The following is an 18,594-nucleotide window of genomic DNA, read 5'->3' as shown; positions in this document are numbered from 1 at the left end:
GGCAGAGGTTGCTGTGAGCTGAGATCACACCATAGCATTCCAGCCTGGGCAACAGAGACTCCATCTCAAAAAAAAAAAAAAAAAAAAAAGCCCACAGCAGGCACATCCATAGAGACAGAAATACTGGCAGTTTTTCTTAAGGTTGGGAGTTGGGGCAAAGGAACGAAGTAGTGACTGCTAATGGTTAGAGTCTTTTTTTGGGGTGATGCAAATATTCTAAAATTGACTGTAGTGACAGCTGTACAGTGCTGTGAATATGCTAAAACCCGCTGAGCTTTCAATGAATAAATTGTATGGTGTACGATTTATAGCTCAAAAAAAAAAAAAGACATTTAGTCTGTACTCTTCAAAAATGTCAATGTTGTAAAAAGTCCCTTCCTAGGCCAGGCGCAGTGGCTCAACCCTGTAATCTCGGCACTTTGGGAGACCAAGGTGGGAGGTTTGCATGAGCCCAGGAATTAAGAGATCAGCCTGGGCAGCACAGGGTTTTCGAGGTGAAACTGTCTCTACGAAAAATACAAAAAAAAAAAAAAAAAATTAGCTGGGCATGGTGGCACACGTTTGTAATCCCAGCTACTCAGGAGGTTAAGGTGGGAAGACTGCTTGAAACCAGGAGGCAGAGATTGCAGTGAGACGAGATTGGGCCACTGCACTCCATTCTTGGCTACAGGGTGACAGCTTGTCTAAAAAAAAATTAATAATGAAGGCCGGGAGCAGTGGCTCATGCCTATAATCCAAGCACTTTGGAGGCTAAGGCAGGCAGATCACCTGAGGTCAGGAGTTCAAGACCAGCCTGACCAACATGGTGAAACCCTGTCTTAAAAAAAAATAAATTAATAATAATTATTATTAAGTCCCTTCCTCCCCCAAAAGTGAGGAAACTCTGACACACTAGAGACATGAGCACCAAAGGCATGAGCAGTCCTTGATTAGGTGTTGAATTTTTTTTTTTTACCGTTTTTTGGGACGGAGTTTCGCTCGTTACCCAGGCTGGAGTGCAATGGCGCGATCTCGGCTCACCGCAACCTCCGCCTCCTGGGTTCAGGCAATTCTCCCGCCTCAGCCTCCTGAGTAGCTGGGATTACAGGCACGCACCACCATGCCCAGCTAATTTTTTTTATTTTTTTATTTTTAGTAGAGACGCGGTTTCACCGTGTTGACCAGGATGGTCTCGATCTCTTGACCTCGTGATCCACCCGCCTCGGCCTCCCAAAGTGCTGGGATTACAGGCTTGAGCCACCGCGCCTGGCCCCGGTGTTGAATTTTTTACAAGCTTTAAAGACAATGTGAATGTGGACTGTAGATTACAAAATACTGTATTATATTTAAGTTTCTTAGCTGAGACGATATTGTGGTTCTGTAAGAAAAAGTATGAAGATGTCTGCAACTAACTTTCTTTTCTTTTTTTTTTGAGACAGAGTCTTGCTCTGTTGCCCAGGCTGGAGTGCAGTGGTGTGATCTCGACTCACCGCAAACTCCGCACCCTGGGTTCAAGCGATCCTCCTGCCTCAGCCTCCTGAGTAGCTGGGGTTACAGGTGCACACCACCACGCCCGGCTAATTTTTGTATTTTTAGTAGAGACAGGGTTCCACCATATTGGCCAGGCTGATCTAGAACTCCTGACCTCATGATCTGCCCGCCTTGGCCTCCCAAAGTGCTGGGATTATAGGTGTGAGCCACTGCGCCCAGTCATCTGCAACTAACTTTCAAATGATCCTGCCAGCTTTGCGCAGTGGCAGTATCATAGCCAATGAGGTTTATCTGAGGCGCGATTATTGCTAATTGAAAACTCAAATGATCCTGCCAAAAAATGAAAATAAACGTGTGCGTGTATGAGATGTATTTGGAGAGAAAAAGAAAAGTTTGGGGGAAAATGTAAAGAACTGGTGACTTTAGGTGAGACGTTTACAGCTGTTCTTTGTTCGTTTCTTTCAACTTTTTGGTACTTCGAAAAATTTTCAAAATACAAAACTATAGAAAACATTACCTTGATTGTGGTAATTTTTCACAAATATATATGTCAAAAGGTGTCAGCCTGTACACTTTAAATATGTGCAGTCTATTGAGGTATAGTGTAATTACACCTCAATAAAGCTGCTAAAATGTTGGTAGGGGAAAAAGAACTGGAAAGTGTCCAAGCTGTTTTGCTCAAAATACTTTCTTGCAAACAGCAAAAAAATGCAAGCCTCTTCATGAAAAAAAAAAAACAAAAAACAAGTAAAAACAAAAGAACCCAACAGCTCAACAGAACAGCAAAAAAAACAAAGGACAGTGCCCAGAAAATACCCATGGATTCTGAATAAATGGAAAGACCATCTGTCTCATACATCATAAAGCCAAAAAGCCACTTTGTTGGAAGGGGCTTGGGAGCTAGCCTTCACATGTGGCTGGTGAGAGTGAAACTGCTATCACTCTTCGAAGGACCACTGAGTATCTTGCAACATGAACAAGGCAGACAGAGCCCTTCTATGCAAGAGCACAAGCAAACAAAGTTAATTTACATGGGTAGACACCAATACAATAGTGGCCTGGGGGTGGGGGGTCAGTGACCATGTGGGAGCAGAAAGGGACTTCTGGAGGCTGGAACAATTCACTTTTAGATCTGCTGGTCACAGGAGTATGTTTGGTGTGTGACAACTCATTATGCTGTAGATTGATGTATGGAAAAAAAGTACACCAACTACATTTCAATTAAAAATGTAAAACAGTGGGGAGGGTAGGTCAGGTGCAGTGGCTCATTCCTGTAATCCCAGCACTTTGGAAGGGTGAGGTGAGAGGATCATTTGAAACCAGGAGGTCAAGACTGCAGTGAGCTATGTTTACACTACTGCATTCTAGGCTGGGTGACAGAGCAAGAACCTGTCTCTTAAAAACAAACAAAAAAGGCCGGGCGCGGTGGCTCAAGCCTGTAATCCCAGCACTTTGGGAGGTCGAGGCAGGTGGATCACGAGGTCAAGAGATCGAGACCATCCTGGCCAACATGGTGAAACCCCGTCTGTACTAAAAATACAAAAATTAGCTGCGCGTGGTGGCGTGCGCCTGTAGTCCCAGCTACTTGGGAGGCTGAGGCAGGAGAACTGCTTGAACCCAAGAGGCGGAGGTTGCAGTGAGCCTGGCGCCTGGTGACAGAGTGAGACTCTATCTCAAAAAACAAACAAACAAAAAAAGCAACTTTTTAATAAAATGCACAGACCCTTTGGACTCAGCAATTCCATTTCTAACAATTTACAGATGAGTATTTCTATGTGCACACAAAACAATACATACAGAACATATAGAAAGACCCACACTGCAGCCAGGTTTGGAGTGGCCCGAGATACGACCAATGTTAGCCATCAGGGATAGGTTCAACGCCGGCACACCCTCACAGCAATGTGCTCTACAGCCCTTCACGAGGAGGAAGCAAAGTTCGTGTACTGATAAGGTCTGATCTTCAACGTTTTTTTTTTTCTTAAGACAGAGTCTCACTCTGTTGCCCAGGCTGGAGTGCAGTGGCATGATCTCCACTCACTGCCATCTCCACCCCCAGGGTTCAAGCAATTCTCCTGCCTCAGCCTCCCAAGTAGCTGGGACTACAGGCACGCACCACAATGCCCAGCTAATTTGTGTATTTTTAGTAGAGACGGGGTTTCACCATGTTGGCCAGGCTGGTCTCGAACTCTTGACCTCACGTGTTCTGCCCACCTCAGCCTCCCAAAGTACTGGGATTGCAGGCATAAGCCACTGTGCCTGGCCCTCCAAAATTTATTCATTTTTTAAAAAGCGGGCCAGTGCAGTGGCTCATGCCTGTAATCCCAGCACTTTGGGAGGCTGAGGCAGGTAGATCACTGGAGCCCAGGAGTTAAAGACCAGCCGGGGCAACATAGTGAACTGTCACCTCTACAAAAAATAAAAAGCTTAGCAGAGCGTGGTGGTGCACACCTGTAATCCCAGCTACCTGGGAGGCTGATGTGGAGGGATCACTCAAGCCTGGGAAGTGGAGACTGCAGTGAGCCAAGATGGAGCTACTGCATTCCAGCCTGGGCAACAGAGAGGGACTCTGTCTCAGGGGAAAAACAGAAACATACACAACAGTGAGCATAGTGCAAAATAAACAAAAACGCAACCACAGGGAGCAGAATCTATAGGTCTATAAATTTCTACATGTTCAGAATGGCTGGCCGCTTCTGAGAAGGGCATGGGAGACAGGGTCAGGAGTGAGAGTGGAGTTAGCTTTCTAGCCTTCAGAACTACATGAAATTTTACTCCATGCAACTATGGCCGATGACCATGGGGGAAGGGTACTAGTTTCTCAGCTTGGCATTCAGGATGTTCCCACCACATCAGTCCAGCTATATCTGCCCTGCAAGGGATCATTTTCTCCACGGACAGTAGGTGCTTGAAAATTCTCGTTTGGGTTTTTTGGAGACAGGATCTTGCACTGTCCCCAACCAAGGCTGGAGTACAGTGGTGTGACCACAGCTCATTGCAGCTTCAACCTCCCAGGTTCAAGCCATCCACCCGCTGTAGCCTCCGAAGTAGCTGGGACCACAGGTGCGCACCACCACGCCCGGCTGATGTTTGTGGTTTTGCATAGAGACGGGGTCTCACTACATTGCCTGGGCTGATCTCAAATTCCTGGGCTCAAGTGATCCTTCCACCTAGGCCTCCCAAAGTAGTGGGATTACAGATATGAGCCACTGCACCAGGCCAAGCTTTTTTAAAAAAATTGTATCATACACACATAAAGTTGGTCATGTTAACCATTTGAAAGCGTACAGTTCAGTGGCAGTGAGTGCATTCACAACGTCATGCAACCGTCATCATTATCTAGTTCCACACTGTCATCACCCCAAAAGGAAACCTTACATCAATTAAGCAATAATTCCTCCACTGCTCCCTCCCCCAAACCCTGGAAACCACCCCTCTGCCTTCTGTCTATGGATCTTCTTATTCCAGATATTTCATATAAATGGAATCATATCATATGTGGCTTTTCGAGTCTGGCTTCTTCCATTTTTTTATTCAAGGTTCATCCAAGTAGTAGCATATAGCAATACTTCATTCCTTTTTATTGCTGAATCGTATTTCATTATACAGACGCACCACATTTTAACTCTTCATCACCTGATAGGCATTTGGGATATTTCCACTTTGGGCTATTGTAAAAAGTGTTGCTATGAACACATGTGTATAAGTCACTTAGTAATTTTTTTTTGAGACGGAGTCTGTCATCCAGGCTGGAGTGCAATGGGATGATCTTGGCTGACTGCAACGTCAGCCTCCCAGGCTCAAGCTGTTCTCCTGCCTCAGCCTCCCAAGTAGCTGGGATTACAGGAGTACACCACCAGGCCCAGTTAATATTTTTTTTTTTTTTTTTTGAGACAGAGTTTCCCTCTTGTTACCCAGGCTGGAGTATAATGACGCAATCTCAGCTCACTGCAACCTCTGCCTCCTGGTTCAAGCAATTCTCCTGCCTCATCCTCCCCAGTAGCTGGGATCACAGGCATGCGCCACCATGCCTGGCTGATTTTTTATATTTAGTAGAAATTGGTTTCACTGTTTGTCAGGCTGGTCTCGGGCTCCTGACCTCAGATGATCCACCTGCCTCAGCCTCCCAAAGTGCTAGGACTACAGGTGTGAGCCACAACACCTGGCCTAATTTTTGTATTTTTAGAAGAGATGGGCTTTTGCCATGTTGACCAGGCTGGTCATGAACTCCTGACCAGAGGTGAGCTGCCCAGCTCGGCTTCCCAAAGTGCTGGGATTACAGGTGTGAACCACCATGCCCTGCCATCACTTAATAATTTTTTTTTTTTTTTTTTTTTTTTTTGTGAGACGGAGTTTCACTTTTGTTACCCAGGCTGGAGTGCAATGGCGGGATCTTGGCGCACCGCAACCTCCGCCTCCTGGGTTCAGGCAATTCTCCTGCCTCAGCCTCCTGAGTAGCTGGGATTACAGGCACGCACCACCATGCCCAGCTAATATTTTTGGATTTTTAGTAGAGACGGGGTTTCACCGTGTTGACCAGGATGGTCTCGATCTCTTGGCCTCGTGATCCACCCGCGTCGGCCTCCCAAAGTGCTGGGATTACAGGCGTGAGCCACCGCGCCCGGCCCATCACTTAATAATTTTTAAAGGAATTAATAAGTCTATCACTCTCCTACTGGACAAATCCCTTTCATATAGAAATATTCTACCATATAATAAATGCTTACTCAGTGCCTGGCATTGTACAGCCCAACTGATCTCCTCTAACTCCCCAATTTACCTCCCCTGCACAAATGAGACACAGAGAAGTAAAGCAACTGGGCTGTGCACCGTGGTGCACGCCTGTAATCCCAGCACTTTGGGAGGCCAAGGTGGGCGGATCACTTGAGGTCAGGAGATCGAGACCAGCCTGGCCAACATGGTGAAACTGTCTCTACTAAAAATATAAAAATTAGCTGGGCGTGGTGACATGTGCCTGTAATCCCAGCTACTCAGGAGGCTGAGGCAGGAGAATGGCTTGAACCTGGGAGGTGGATGTTGCAGTGAGCTGAGACCGCACCACTGCACTCCAGCCTGGGCAACAGAGTGAGACTCCATCTCAAAGAATCAAACTAAGTAAGTCAGGTCAGCCTCTGGATGCTGCACTGACTTGAGGAACAGGGAAGGGGTCATGAGGCAGGAAAACAGGTGAGAGATACTAACGTGAGCTCCATGCCCCACTCTGCCTGGGTCCACATCCTGGCTCTGCCACTCGTCTGACCTGAAACCGGCCACTTCACTGCTGTGTGTGCCTGTTTCCTCCCCTGTCAAATGGGAACAGTACCTATGGCACAGGGTCATTCTAAGGATCATGTAAGACTACTCTATCTACAAAAGCACTTAGTAATTATTAGCATCTCTATTAAAAGAACAAACCCTGGTTTACCCCAGGAAGAGCTCTGACCACCAGATTCTCAGATGCTCTGCAGAATACAGATTGTCTTATTTAAGTAAAAGTCTTAAATATCCACTCACATGTCATGTTTACTGGCCTTAGATTGCCATATGGAACAACCACCGTCAGTAGAGACATGGGGTCCTGTGGTCACCCTGGGTGAAAAAGACAGGCTTCTTTTTGGTCTAAAACAAATTGATTTCTACCTTCAAATGGATCCGGAACAGCATCAAGAGGAAGTAAGTGTAGGCTGCCTTCGCTCACACTCCTGACCTCCCCACCAGACTACAGGGCAACCTTTAGCATTCAGGAGCTCAGCCCTGCTTCCTCTCTCCTTGGTCACCTACATAGCGGTCTCTCCCCCACATGTATGAAGACACAGACGCACCTCTGCAAGAGGTGCCCCCTGCCCATAGGAGAGGGAGGTCAAAAGTTACTGTTTTCCTAACCAATTAACCTTTCATTTTATCCAATAAGAACATCCAGTCAATCTGATTTGGGCCTTAATGTTCCTTTCTACTCCCCCCTCCCTCTCAATGAGCAGAAAACTAATTTTTAGCCATGATTCTGGGCCAAGAAGGTACCAGTTATTCATAAATACAACCTCACAACCAAGGAGGTATGATTACTATCCCCATTTAACAAAAAAGGAAACTGAGGCTCAAAGAAGTGAAGTTACTTGCCCAAAGCCATCCAACTTGTAGAGCTCCAGCTTGAACCCAAACTTCTCTGACTCCAAAACTCCAGGGAGGCTGTCGGCAAGCAAGACTCCCCCTCCTCCCCAGGGAACAGCAAAGGAACCGCAATACCACACACAACTGTCCCCAGTAACTTCCTCCTTGTCAGGAGCTGGTAGGCGGACTTCGGCCTGGAATAGCACCCCTATCCCACCCAGCTCCAGAGGGCAGGAATGGGGGAAAACTCCCTGCGCTCCTCCTGGGACTCAATACCCTTCCCAGGAGGCTGCAGGGTCCTGGACCATCCCAAATTAAACAAAAGGCTCCACGCGAAAAGCCCCGCATACAGTAGGTGCTCGGTTTCCCAAAGCAACTGAGCCAATCGCCTTGCTCCCTTCTTTTCCTGTAAAGTAAAAACAACTCCATATATCTTCAAAACAGGAGGAGGAGTGGGGCACAAGGTCCCAGGGGATGTGGGTCGGGGTGCGAGGCCAGGACAAACCCGGGGCAGCTGTAGAGGGCGCAGTCGCGTGGGGGCCCGGGGCGCGAGGGCGCCGCCTGGCTCACAGTGGGAGCCATTCAAACGCGGTCAATGAATGAATGAGACGCGCGGCGGGCGTCAGCACAGCCGGGAGAGGCTCGGGCCGCGCCGCCCACGGGGGCAGGGTCCAAGGAGAAGCGGGGCGCAGAGGAGAGGGAGCCCCGAGGCCCGGCCGCCCAGACCCGCACTGGCCAGGCCCGGCGGGGGCCGCGAGCTGCAGGCCACGAGGCGCAGGCCGGACCCCCTCTTCCCGCGCGCCAGCCGGCCGGGCAACCCCGGAGGCCGCGCTCCTCGCAGGCCGGCCCCTGATGCCAGGTGCGCGGCGGCCGGGGCAAGGTGACCGTGGGCGCGGGCCCGGCGCCCACCTTCTGAGCGGCGCGCACGTTGTCCTCGCCGAACAAGCTGCTGACGCTCTGCGAGAAGGTGTTGACCGTGCGGCGGTAGCTGTTCTTCTCGGCGCCGCCGCGGCCCCGCGCCCCCTGCACGCCAGCGGCCAGCAGCCCGAGCAGCAGCAGCAGCAGCAGCAGCAGGAGCCCGGCCCGGGCCAGGGGCCCGCCTGAGGCGCGCGCGCCCATGCTCGGCCGGCGGGGTGCGGGGTCGCGGTGTAGGGTGAGGACTGGGCGCTGGGCCGCCGCGGGCTCCGGCGAGGACAGGGTTGGCGCGCTCGGGGGCCGCGCGCCGCGCGCCGCGCTTTCACCCACCGCCGCCGCCGCTGCGCCACCCGCCCCGCCCCGCGCACAAAGGCGCGACGGCCCAGCCCACGCCGCGCCCCGCCCCCGGCGCGGGACCAACGCAACCGGGCCCCCGGGCCCCGCGCCCGCCTTCCGGAAGCCAGCCCGAGCCTGTACGGCTTCTCATCATTTAAAAAAAAATTCTCTTTTTTAACTTATCCGTGGAAAAGCAACCCGTACCTGTAAAACTTGCAACAGCTTCAACCGGGTGACTGCTGCTGATTGGAAAACAGGAGTTAGACGTATATGTAATCTCCCTGAAATTATTATAATAGTACCCAAAATTGGCCATCGTGGGCATCAGCTCATTCGTTCTGAAAATTTTAAACAACAAGAAAGCATCAAACATCCTCCTGCCCTTCCTGAACTGTATTTCAGAGCCCCAAAATGGATGGGGAGGAAAACTTTCTTTTGGCAAAGTCCAGCTAATATATGAGGATGAATGAGACAATTCCAAAGTTATTTGGCACCCCTCAGTGGAATCATGGATTCACGCGACGATCATCGGAAAGGGGTAAAACCCGAGGGTTTGGTGGGGAACTTGAAAATGGAGAGGCCAAAAAAAAAAAAAAAGAAAATGGAGGGGCCAAGCCGCGAAGTCCCGGTCCCGCCAATTGATCTTAGGGCCAGGAAGTACCAGCGCCACCTGCGATGGAGTCTTGCCAAGACACGTTAAGCAGGAACCTGATGGGGCCCCTAGATCAAACTTACAGTTTACAGGAAATATGGGAGATAAGGGAAACGCAGAAGCAGCAGAAACAACCAGCCAACTCCAGCACGTGGGGCATTCTACGAGACAGGGACCCAGTTTGTTCAATAAATAAGCGCTATAAAAGGCGAGCGGACAGGAGGATAACTGGTCTTAAAGACTTAAGAGCCATAATAGCCTATGCAATGCAAGGACCCTGCTTGCATCCTAAATCAAACAAATCAAGTCTAACCAACGTTTTTTTAGACAACCAAGAAAATAAAACTCAATTTTTGCCGATCCAAAGAATAAAAAATGCTTTCTTCTTTCTTTCTTTCTTTCCTTTTTTTTTTTTTTTTTTGAATTTACATTTACTGGATTCCTGGTAAGGTTTTCATGGATGTATTGGCCATTTGAGTTACTTCTCTGTGAATTACTAGTCATATCCTTTGCACACTTTTTTCCTGTGTTGTTCATATTTTAAAAAACTTTTTTGTAGGCTTGGTGCGGTGGCTCATGGCTGTAATCCCACCGCTTTGGGAGGCCGAGGGGCAGATCATCTGAGGTCGGGAGTTCGAGACCAGCCTGACTGACATGGAGAAACCCCATCTCTACTAAAAATACAAAATGAGCCAGGCATACGGGGGTGCATGCCTGTAATCCCAGCTACTGGGGAGGCTGAGGCAGGAGAATCATTTGATTCTGGGAGGCAGAGGTTGCGGCGAGCCGAGATTGTTCCACTACACTCCAGCCTGGGCGACAAAGGCAGACCTTGTCTCAAAAAAAGAAAAATAATGATGCATTGTTTTCGAGTGCGTTACAATGTGATGCAGTAATGGGAATTTAAGGTTGTCTAATAGAGGCCTCCTTTTAGATCTTTCATCTGTCCCTGTGATGGAAATAGTTGGTGCCTTTTTAAAACTAGACGATTAATACGTTTCTTGTAGGAATATCAGAAAATGCAGATGCGCAAACCAGAGTTGGGGGAAAGAAGTCTGGAGTATTGGGGGCAGGGGCATATTTTAAAGGGTGGCAAAACACTCCCACTCCCGAGCAGCCAAATTAGTATCAGCGAGAAGAGCCCGGGTCTAAAACTCGGGCTAGCACTGGGATCTCAGGCCCCGCCCATCTCTCTAAATAGCCCCGCCCCCGGCCGGCCTAGCCCCGCCTCTCCTCTCCCGCTTTCTCTTCTAACCCCGCCCCTCAGTGGCAGAGTCAGTTACCGTTCTCGCGATAGCGAAACCAGGAAGTCTCACGGCGGGAGTTGGTAGTCCGGGAACCCACGTGGGCTGGGTTTGGGATTTCTCTGCTTGTCCGGCCCGCTGGAGGCCCTACCGGGACGAGGCGCCATGGGGAAGCTACGCCGGCGGTATAACATCAAGGGGCGCCAGCAGGCGGGTCCCGGCCCCTCGAAGGTTCCCCCCGAGTCGCCCATGGTGCAACTGGAACTAGAGGGTAAGATGTCCCGGGACGGGGACTGGATTTCGGGGTCTTCCCAGGGGGGCCTGTGCCCTGCCTTCAGAACTCTGGGGTGAGGGGTCCCAGAGAGGTGGGATGGATTATGTGGAGTGGAGGAATGGGTCCCCCACCATTCCAGATGATCCAAAGGAGAGGGGTTTAGTGACAGCCTGGTTTTAACAGTGTATATGGAATACCCGGGGTTTCTCTCGCCCTCAAATAGTAACATGGAGAATTTTGCAAAAAATAAATAAATAAATAAATAGTTTCATCCGTTCCCATGACTTCGATTATAATCTTCAGGGAGCCCCAAATGTGTTTTTTTCAGCCTAGTCTTGTCTGTTCAGCTTGCAGGCTGGCTGACATTTTTCTCAGACCCCTTTTTAGTAGTAGCTCCTATTACATGCCAGGCACTATTTTAGACACTGGAGACACACCAGAAAGGGAGATTTTTTGAAAATCCCTGAGTTTATCTGCTTATAAGAGGCGACAGGCAAACAATAACATGTAAAACACAGAAAGTTCTGTGGATACAGTGGGCAGATAAAGCAGAAGAGGCCATTGGGTGAGTTGCAGCATCCCACAGAGTTGCTGGAGAAGACTCCACTGTGTTAGAGTTAAGAGCTGAAGGAGGCCAGAGCGGCTGCCTGAAGTCGAGAGAAAAACAGGGGGCCAGGGCAGGTTGGCCTGGACTGGGGCTTTTCCTCTAAGTGAGAGGGCAGCTGTGGGAGTGTTCGGAGCAGAGGCGGACAGATGAGGGCTTATATTTTAACAGCATCACTTTGGGTGCTGTGTTGAGGAAAACCAGTAGAGATCAAAGGTAGAACCAGCAGCAGGAGGAAGGGGAGCTGATGCTTGGACCAGGGGGACAGCAGCAGGGAGGTGAGAAGTGGGTGGATTCAAGACGTGTTTTGTTTTTTTTTTTGAAACGGGGTCTCACTCTGTCCCTCAGGCTGGACTGCAATGGCCCGCTCTTGGATCACCGCAACCTCTACCTCCCAGGTTTAAGCAATTCCCCTGCCTCAGCCTCCCAAGTAGCTGGGATTACAGGTGTGCACCACCACACCCGGCTAATTTTTGTATTTTTTAGTATAGGTGGGGTTTCACCATGTTGGTCAGGCTGGTCTTGAACCCCTGACCTCGTCTTAGCCTCCCAAAGTGCTGGGATTACAGACATGACCCATGGCGCCCAGCTCAAGATGGGTTTTGAAGGCTGAGCTGGCAGTATTTGTGGCCTGACTGGGCTTGTGCACAAAAACGGTGGAGGTAACAAAGAATGACTCCCAGGGGTTGAGTGGGCAGCTTCTGGGGAGGACCAAGAAGTCAGCTTAGGGTTTGGGTGGTTTGGGGCCTATTAGATATCCGGGCAGGGAGGGTAGGAAGGCAGCTATTGACTCAGATACTCAAGAGATGCTGGTCCAGGTGGAGATACCCATTTTGGAGTAGTCAGTGTATAGATATTTATTTAAAGTCAGATGACTGAGGGCAGGCAAGGGAGACGGAGGCCCAGAACGTGTGTGGTGAGCTGCAAGAGTATAATTGTCCTGGGGCCAGGGAGAAGGACTCTCGCTGTGGGTCAGGTGCTGCTTTGGAATCAGGAAGGGAGGAAGGACCACTGGATTTAACACCGGAGGGGGGCGGCGGTGAGCACCTCAGTAGGGCTGGTTTGGAGGAGGCTTGTAGTGAAGCAGTTGTGTGGGTTCAAGGATGTCCTGCAGGCCCCCGGAAACTGAACATGTTCTAAAATTGAACTCATCCAGCCACTTGTGTAAGACCCCAAGGGCCACGCTGATTTGGCCATTAAGAAAGATTCTAGAAACAGAAAGAAGGGTCACCAGGGTTGCTGGAGGAGTTTACTTCCTTCCACCACCCCCCCCCCATCAGCATTCTCTTCCACACTGTTAGTGGACCTGGAAGGCAGTGAAGATATAGGGAAGAATGTTAGAGTGGAAATCTGAAAGTCTGAGTTCACGCCTTGGAAGTTGCACAGACAGGCTGGGCATGGTGGCTCACACCTGTAATCCCAGCATTTTAGGAGGCCAAGGCAGGCAAATCAGTTGAGGTCAGGAGTTTGAGACCAGCCTGGCCAACATGGTGAAATCCTGTCTCTACTAAAATACAAAAACTAGCCAGGCATGGTGGCAGGCACCACAGGGAGAATTTGGCAGATACTCAGGAGACGGGAGCTACTCGGGAGGCTGAGGCAGGAGAATGGCTTGAACTCAGGAGGCAGAGGTTGCCATGAGCCAAGATCCACGCCACTGCACTCCAGCCTGGGTGAGAGAGCCAGACTCCGTATCAAAAAAAAAAAAAAAAGAATTGCATGACAGGCTGGGAGCTGAGGCAGATCCCCTAACGTCTGTGCACCTTCGTTTTCACATCTGCAGAATGGGGCCATTAGCACACGTTGAGGGTCCTTAATCCAATATGCTCCAAAATTCAAAAGTTTTTGAATGTCAACATGACACTCGAAGGAAATAAATGCTCATGGGAGCATTCCAGATTTCAGATTTTTCAATTAGGGATACTCAACTAGTAAATACAGTACAGATATTCCCAAATCCAAAACACATCTGGTCCCAAGCATTTCTGATCAGGGATATTTAACCTGTCGTAGCCATCCTACCTGCTATCGGGCTTTCAGAGGTGGTAATTTGGGAAAATATGTTGGTGACTGAAATGAGAATGCTTTGAAAAGTGAAGAAAGGTTACAGAGGTGGAGTGTATCCCGGGATTGGTGACAATTCTGTGACAATTATGGCAGTGACAATTCAGGATGGCACCTCAAAGACAGCCATAGACACTGGGCTGACACTTGAAACTAGGCCATCTGAGCAGAGGGGCTGAGGTCCTTGAGACCCAGAGATTTGGGGAAAGTTATTTCTTACATCAGAACAGGATGTTTCCGGGTATCCCTGCCTTTGTCAGGGGCCAGAGGAATCTCATGAGAATATCAGTCAGATGCCAGCCAGGCGCGGTGGCTCACGCCTGTAATCCCAACACTTTGGGAGGCCAAGGCGGGTAGATCGTGAAGTCAAGAGGTCGAGACCATCCTGGCCAACATGGTGAAACCCCGTCTCTACTAAAAATACAAAAATTAGCTGGGCGTTTGGCACGCGCTTGTAGTCCCAGCTACTTGGGAGGCTGAGGCGGAAGAATTGCTTGAACCGAGAAGCAGAGATTGCAGTGAGCCGAGACTGCGCCACTGTGCTCCAGCCTTGCACAGAGCAAGACTCCTTCTCCAAAAAAAAAAAAAAAAAAAGAATATGAGTCAGATGCCTTCTTTGAAGAGTCTTCCCAACAACCCATCTGATATCCCCATCCACTTACTTACTTTTTCTTTTTTTGTTACCAAGTCTCTCTCTCACCCAGGCTGAAGCGCTCACTGCAGCCTCTGCCTCCTGGGTTCAAGTGATTCTCCTGCCTCAGCCTCCTGAGTAGCTAGGATTATAGGCCCTACCACGCCCAGCTAATTTTTGTATTTTTAGTAGAGATGGGTTTTCACAGTGTTGGTCAGGCTGGTCTCGAACTTCTGACCTCAGGTGATCCACCCACCTAGTTCTCCCAAAGTGTTGGGATTACAGGCATGAGCCACTGCACGTGGCCCACTTCCTTGTTCTTAACACAATTCCTTATTCTTATGATAGCGGTTCTCAGACTTTTTGGTCTGAGGATCCTTTTAGAATTCTTAAAAAATCGAGACCCCAAAGAGTTTTTGACTCTGTGGGTTATATCAATTGATAGTTACCATACTGGAAATTAAAACCTAGATATTTTTGCAACACAAAATTATAGGTGCAAGCGTGTGCTCCACTAGCCATCAGCAACAACATTATCACAACTTGGAGCCTGTAGAAATACGCCACACCACTGTCCTCCGACCCTTTTGTTTCCTTTTAGTTCTATTTGAAAGCTGCAGGATAGGGAGAAATAGGGGGTAGCTTGGATTGCTTAACGTTATTTCATCAAAAAGAAATGTGTGGCCAAAAGGGATTGGAGAAGAAAAACCAAAACACTTTTAAAAGAATTTTTTAAAAATATATCAAGAAAGGAAATTTTTTGTAATTATCTCTCTCTCTTGGTTTTTGGGTTTTTTTTTTTTTTTGAGACAGTCGTGGTCTTGTTGCCCAGGCTGGAATGCAATGGCTCGATCTTAGCTCACTGCAACCTCTGCCTCAAGCGATTCTCCTGCCTCCGCCTCCCAAGTGAGCGGGATTACAGGTGCATGCCACCACGCCTGGCTAATTTTTGTATTTTCAGTAGAGATGGGGTTTCACCATGTTGGCCAGGCTGATCTCGAACCCCTGACTTCAGGTGATCTCCCTGCCTCAGTCTCCCAAAGTGCTGGGATCACAGGTGTGAGCCACCAAGCCAGGCCTCGAGAACATCACAGCATTGTTATGAAAATAGATTTGACCTCACAGCTCAGGAGGGCCCCATGAAGGTCAGGGGTCCTGTGGGAGGCGGGACCAGAGCCACCTCCAGGAGAATGGGGCCTTGATGAACATCTGTGCTCTTTCAGAAAAGGACACGTTGAAGGGAGTTGATGCAAGCAACCCGCTCGTTCTACCGGGGAAGAAGAAAAAGAAAACCAAAGCCCCTCCCCTGTCGCAGAAGCAGAAGAAGCCTCTGACCAAGAAGGAGAGAAAAGTGCTGCAGAAAGTCTTAGAACAGAAGGAGAAAAAGAGCCAGGTACGCCCCGCCCGGGCAGGGTCTGCCTGTGGCTCTCCAGAGTAGAGAGAGATGGTGGGGTCTCTGTGGTGCAACTGATGGAACTTTCTGGAATGAGGAAAATTCCAGTGCACAGTCCGGTGCAGTAGCCACTAACCACCTATGGCTGCTGAGCACTTGAAATGCGGCTGCCATGGCAGAGGAACTGAACTCAGCAATTCCACAGAATGTCACACTTTTCTCCTTAATTATTTTTTCTTCTTTTTTTTAAATTCACATTTATTTTTCTTTTCTTGTTTTGTTTCCCCCTCCCCGCCACCCTGCCTTTTCTAGCTCTACCAAACCTTAAATGTTTTATGGAGGAAAAAAGTTTGTCGTGGAATATTCAAACACGTGCAAAACTAAAGAGAACAGTACGATGAACCTCCATGTGCCCGTTGCCAGCTCCGACACTGCTCAGCCCCTGGTCGGTCTTGGATTATCTCAGCTGCTGGTCACCTTCCCACACCTGGATCATTTTGAAACAAATCCCTCATAGAATGAATCTGTGCCAATTGCCTGGGGATGCCATACAAATGACCACAAACTGAGGGGCTTGAGACAATAGAAATTTGTTTTTTCCCAGCTTGGGAGGCCAGAAGCTGAGATCAAGGCGTCGGCAGGGCAGTGCCTTCACTGAGCTCAGGGGCCCTTCCTGGCCTCGTCCCACTCCGGGAGGCTCCAGCTTCCCTTGGCTTGTGGCTCCATCACTCCACAGAAGAGGGAGTCTCTGCCTCCCTCTTCCCTTGGCCCTTCCTCCGTGTGTCTCTTCGAAGGGCGCTTCTTATTGGGTTTAGGTCCCTCTTGGATACTCAGGATCATGTAATCTTGGGAGCCTTAACATAATTACATCTACAAAACACTGTTTTCCAAATAGGGTCACATTCACAAGGTCTGGGATATGAACACATCTTTGAGGGAGGCCGCCATTTAACCCACTATACATAGCATTTTATCCATAAGTATTTCAGTTTGTATCTCCAAAAGTAGAGACTTATTTTTTTTTGGGACGGAGTTTCACTCTTGTCACCCAGGCTGGAGTGCAATGGTGTGATCTCGGCTCTCCAAAACCTCCACCTCCCAGCTTCAAGCGATTCTCCTGCTTCAGCCTCCCGAGTAGCTGGGATTACAGACATGCTTTACCATGCATGGCTAATTTTGTATTTTTATTAGAGACAGGGTTTCTCCATATTGGTGAGGCTGGTCTCGAACTCCCAACCCCAGGTGATCCACCTGCCTCGGCCTCCCAAAATGCTGGGATTACAGGCATGAACCACTGTGCCCGGCCAAGTAGAGACTTTTAAAATAGCTAGAATACAGTTAGCACACCTAATCTTTTTTTTTTTAAATATCAAATATCCAGTAAATGGCTACACTTCCTGGGTACACCTCACCCATCTCTTTTTTTTTTCTCCCATTGTACTTTATTCGTTTGTGTGTTACAGAGTTTCCTACGTTCCGGATTTTTAACACTTTATTTTAAACATGCTCCTCTGCTGTATGAGTTTTTTGACATTAGTGTTTGGAACTGTAGCAGTGACTCTCATCTGGGACAGTTTCACCTTCCCCCCCCCCCCAGGGACATTTGGCAGTGTCTTGAGACATTTGGGGTTGTGACAACTTGGGGGTGCTGCTGGCATCTGGCAGGTGGAAGCATGGGATGCCGTTAACCATCTATGATGCACAGAAAAATAAAACCTTATTTGGCCCCAAATGTCAACTGTGCTGAGATTGCAGAACCCTGACCTGGAGGCTTCGTGAGAATCGAGTTTGGCTTTTGGCGAGGCCACTGCAGGCGGGAGCAGTGTCTGCATCAGGAGGCTTGAGGGGTCTGTCTCCAGCAGCTGCAGATGGGCAGTCCCCAAAGTCTTAGTAAGGGAAGACTCACCCACCTGTGAGCATTTTTTTTTTTTTTTTAGAGACAGAGTCTCACCCTGTTGCCAGACTGGAGTGCAGTGGCGTGATCTTGGCTCACTATAACCTCTGCCTCCCGAGTTCAAGCAATTCGGCCTCAGCCTCCCAAGTAGCTGGGACTACAGCCATGCGCCACCACGCCCAGTTGATTTTTGTATTTTTAGTAGAGACGGGGTTTCACTGTGTTGGCCAGGCTGGTCTTGAACTCTTGACCTCAGGTGATCCACCCACCTCAGCCTCCCAAAGTGCTGGGATTGCAGGCCTGAGCTACTGCACTCGGCCAATTGTGTTGTTTTTATTTGGGCCAAGGTCTTGCTCTGTCAGCCAGGCTGGAGTACAGTGGTGCAATCTCAGCTCACTGCAACCTCCACCTCCTGTGTTCAAGTGATTCTCCTGCCTCAGCCTCCCAAGTGGCTGATACCACAGCCATGCGCCACCACACCCAGCTAATTTTTGTATTTTTAGTAGAGACGGAGTTTCACCATGCTGATCAGGCTGATCTAGAACTCGTGACCTCAGGTGATCCGCCCGCCTCGGCCTCCTAAACTGCTGAGATTGCAGGCGTGAGCCACTGCACCTGGTCAATGTGTCCTTTCTGAATCCTATGTAGGGTGCTTTCCCGCTATGCTGTACTTTGCTCTGTGTGTGTGTGTGTGTGTGTGTGTGTGTAATACACACATAGAAGTGTGTATAAAACCTACATGTTGCCGGGCGCGGTGGCTCAAGCCTGTAATCCCAGCACTTTGGGAGGCCGAGGCGGGTGGATCACGAGGTCAAGAGATCGAGACCATCCTGGTCAACATGGTGAAACCCCGTCTCTACTAAAAGTACAAAAAATTAGCTGGGCATGGTGGCGCGTGCCTGTAATCCCAGCTACTCAGGAGGCTGAGGCAGGAGAATTGCCTGAACCCGGGAGGCGGAGGTTGCAGTGAGCCGAGATTGCACCATTGCACTCCAGCCTGGGTAACATG

General features: G+C 49.3%; 2 protein-coding genes and 1 non-coding gene across 4 annotated transcripts in view; 2 read left to right on the top strand and 1 right to left on the bottom strand.

Annotated features, from left to right (window-relative positions):
* BRI3BP (BRI3 binding protein) overlaps positions 1-8,846 on the bottom strand; it is a 31,075-nt gene extending 22,229 nt beyond the window's left edge. The window contains exon 1 of the mRNA XM_032243980.1: positions 8,488-8,846. Coding sequence (XP_032099871.1) covers positions 8,488-8,697 — 210 coding nt within the window. The 5' untranslated portion in view covers positions 8,698-8,846. The remainder of the gene's footprint in view (positions 1-8,487) is intronic.
* On the top strand, positions 1,722-1,865 carry LOC116528331. The gene has a single exon (XR_004258987.1). It is a non-coding gene; the product is annotated as a U4 spliceosomal RNA (small nuclear RNA).
* Positions 8,847-10,792: 1,946 nt separating the features above from the next.
* Positions 10,793-18,594, top strand: part of DHX37 (DEAH-box helicase 37) — a 42,105-nt gene continuing 34,303 nt past the window's right edge. The window contains exons 1-2 of one of the 2 annotated variants that reach the window (XM_032243958.1): positions 10,793-10,996; positions 15,522-15,691. In XM_032243958.1, coding sequence (XP_032099849.1) covers positions 10,891-10,996; positions 15,522-15,691 — 276 coding nt within the window. In that variant the 5' untranslated portion in view covers positions 10,793-10,890. The remainder of the gene's footprint in view (positions 10,997-15,521; positions 15,692-18,594) is intronic. The other variant, XM_032243965.1, reaches the window with a different exon arrangement.

This window comes from Sapajus apella, unplaced genomic scaffold (genome assembly GCF_009761245.1).
Source record: "Sapajus apella isolate SASKATOON/1434 unplaced genomic scaffold, GSC_monkey_1.0 scaffold2, whole genome shotgun sequence".
NCBI classification, from domain to species: Eukaryota; Metazoa; Chordata; class Mammalia; order Primates; family Cebidae; genus Sapajus; species Sapajus apella.
Note: the sequence above shows the minus strand (reverse complement) of the source record. Positions and strands in the feature narration are given on the sequence as shown.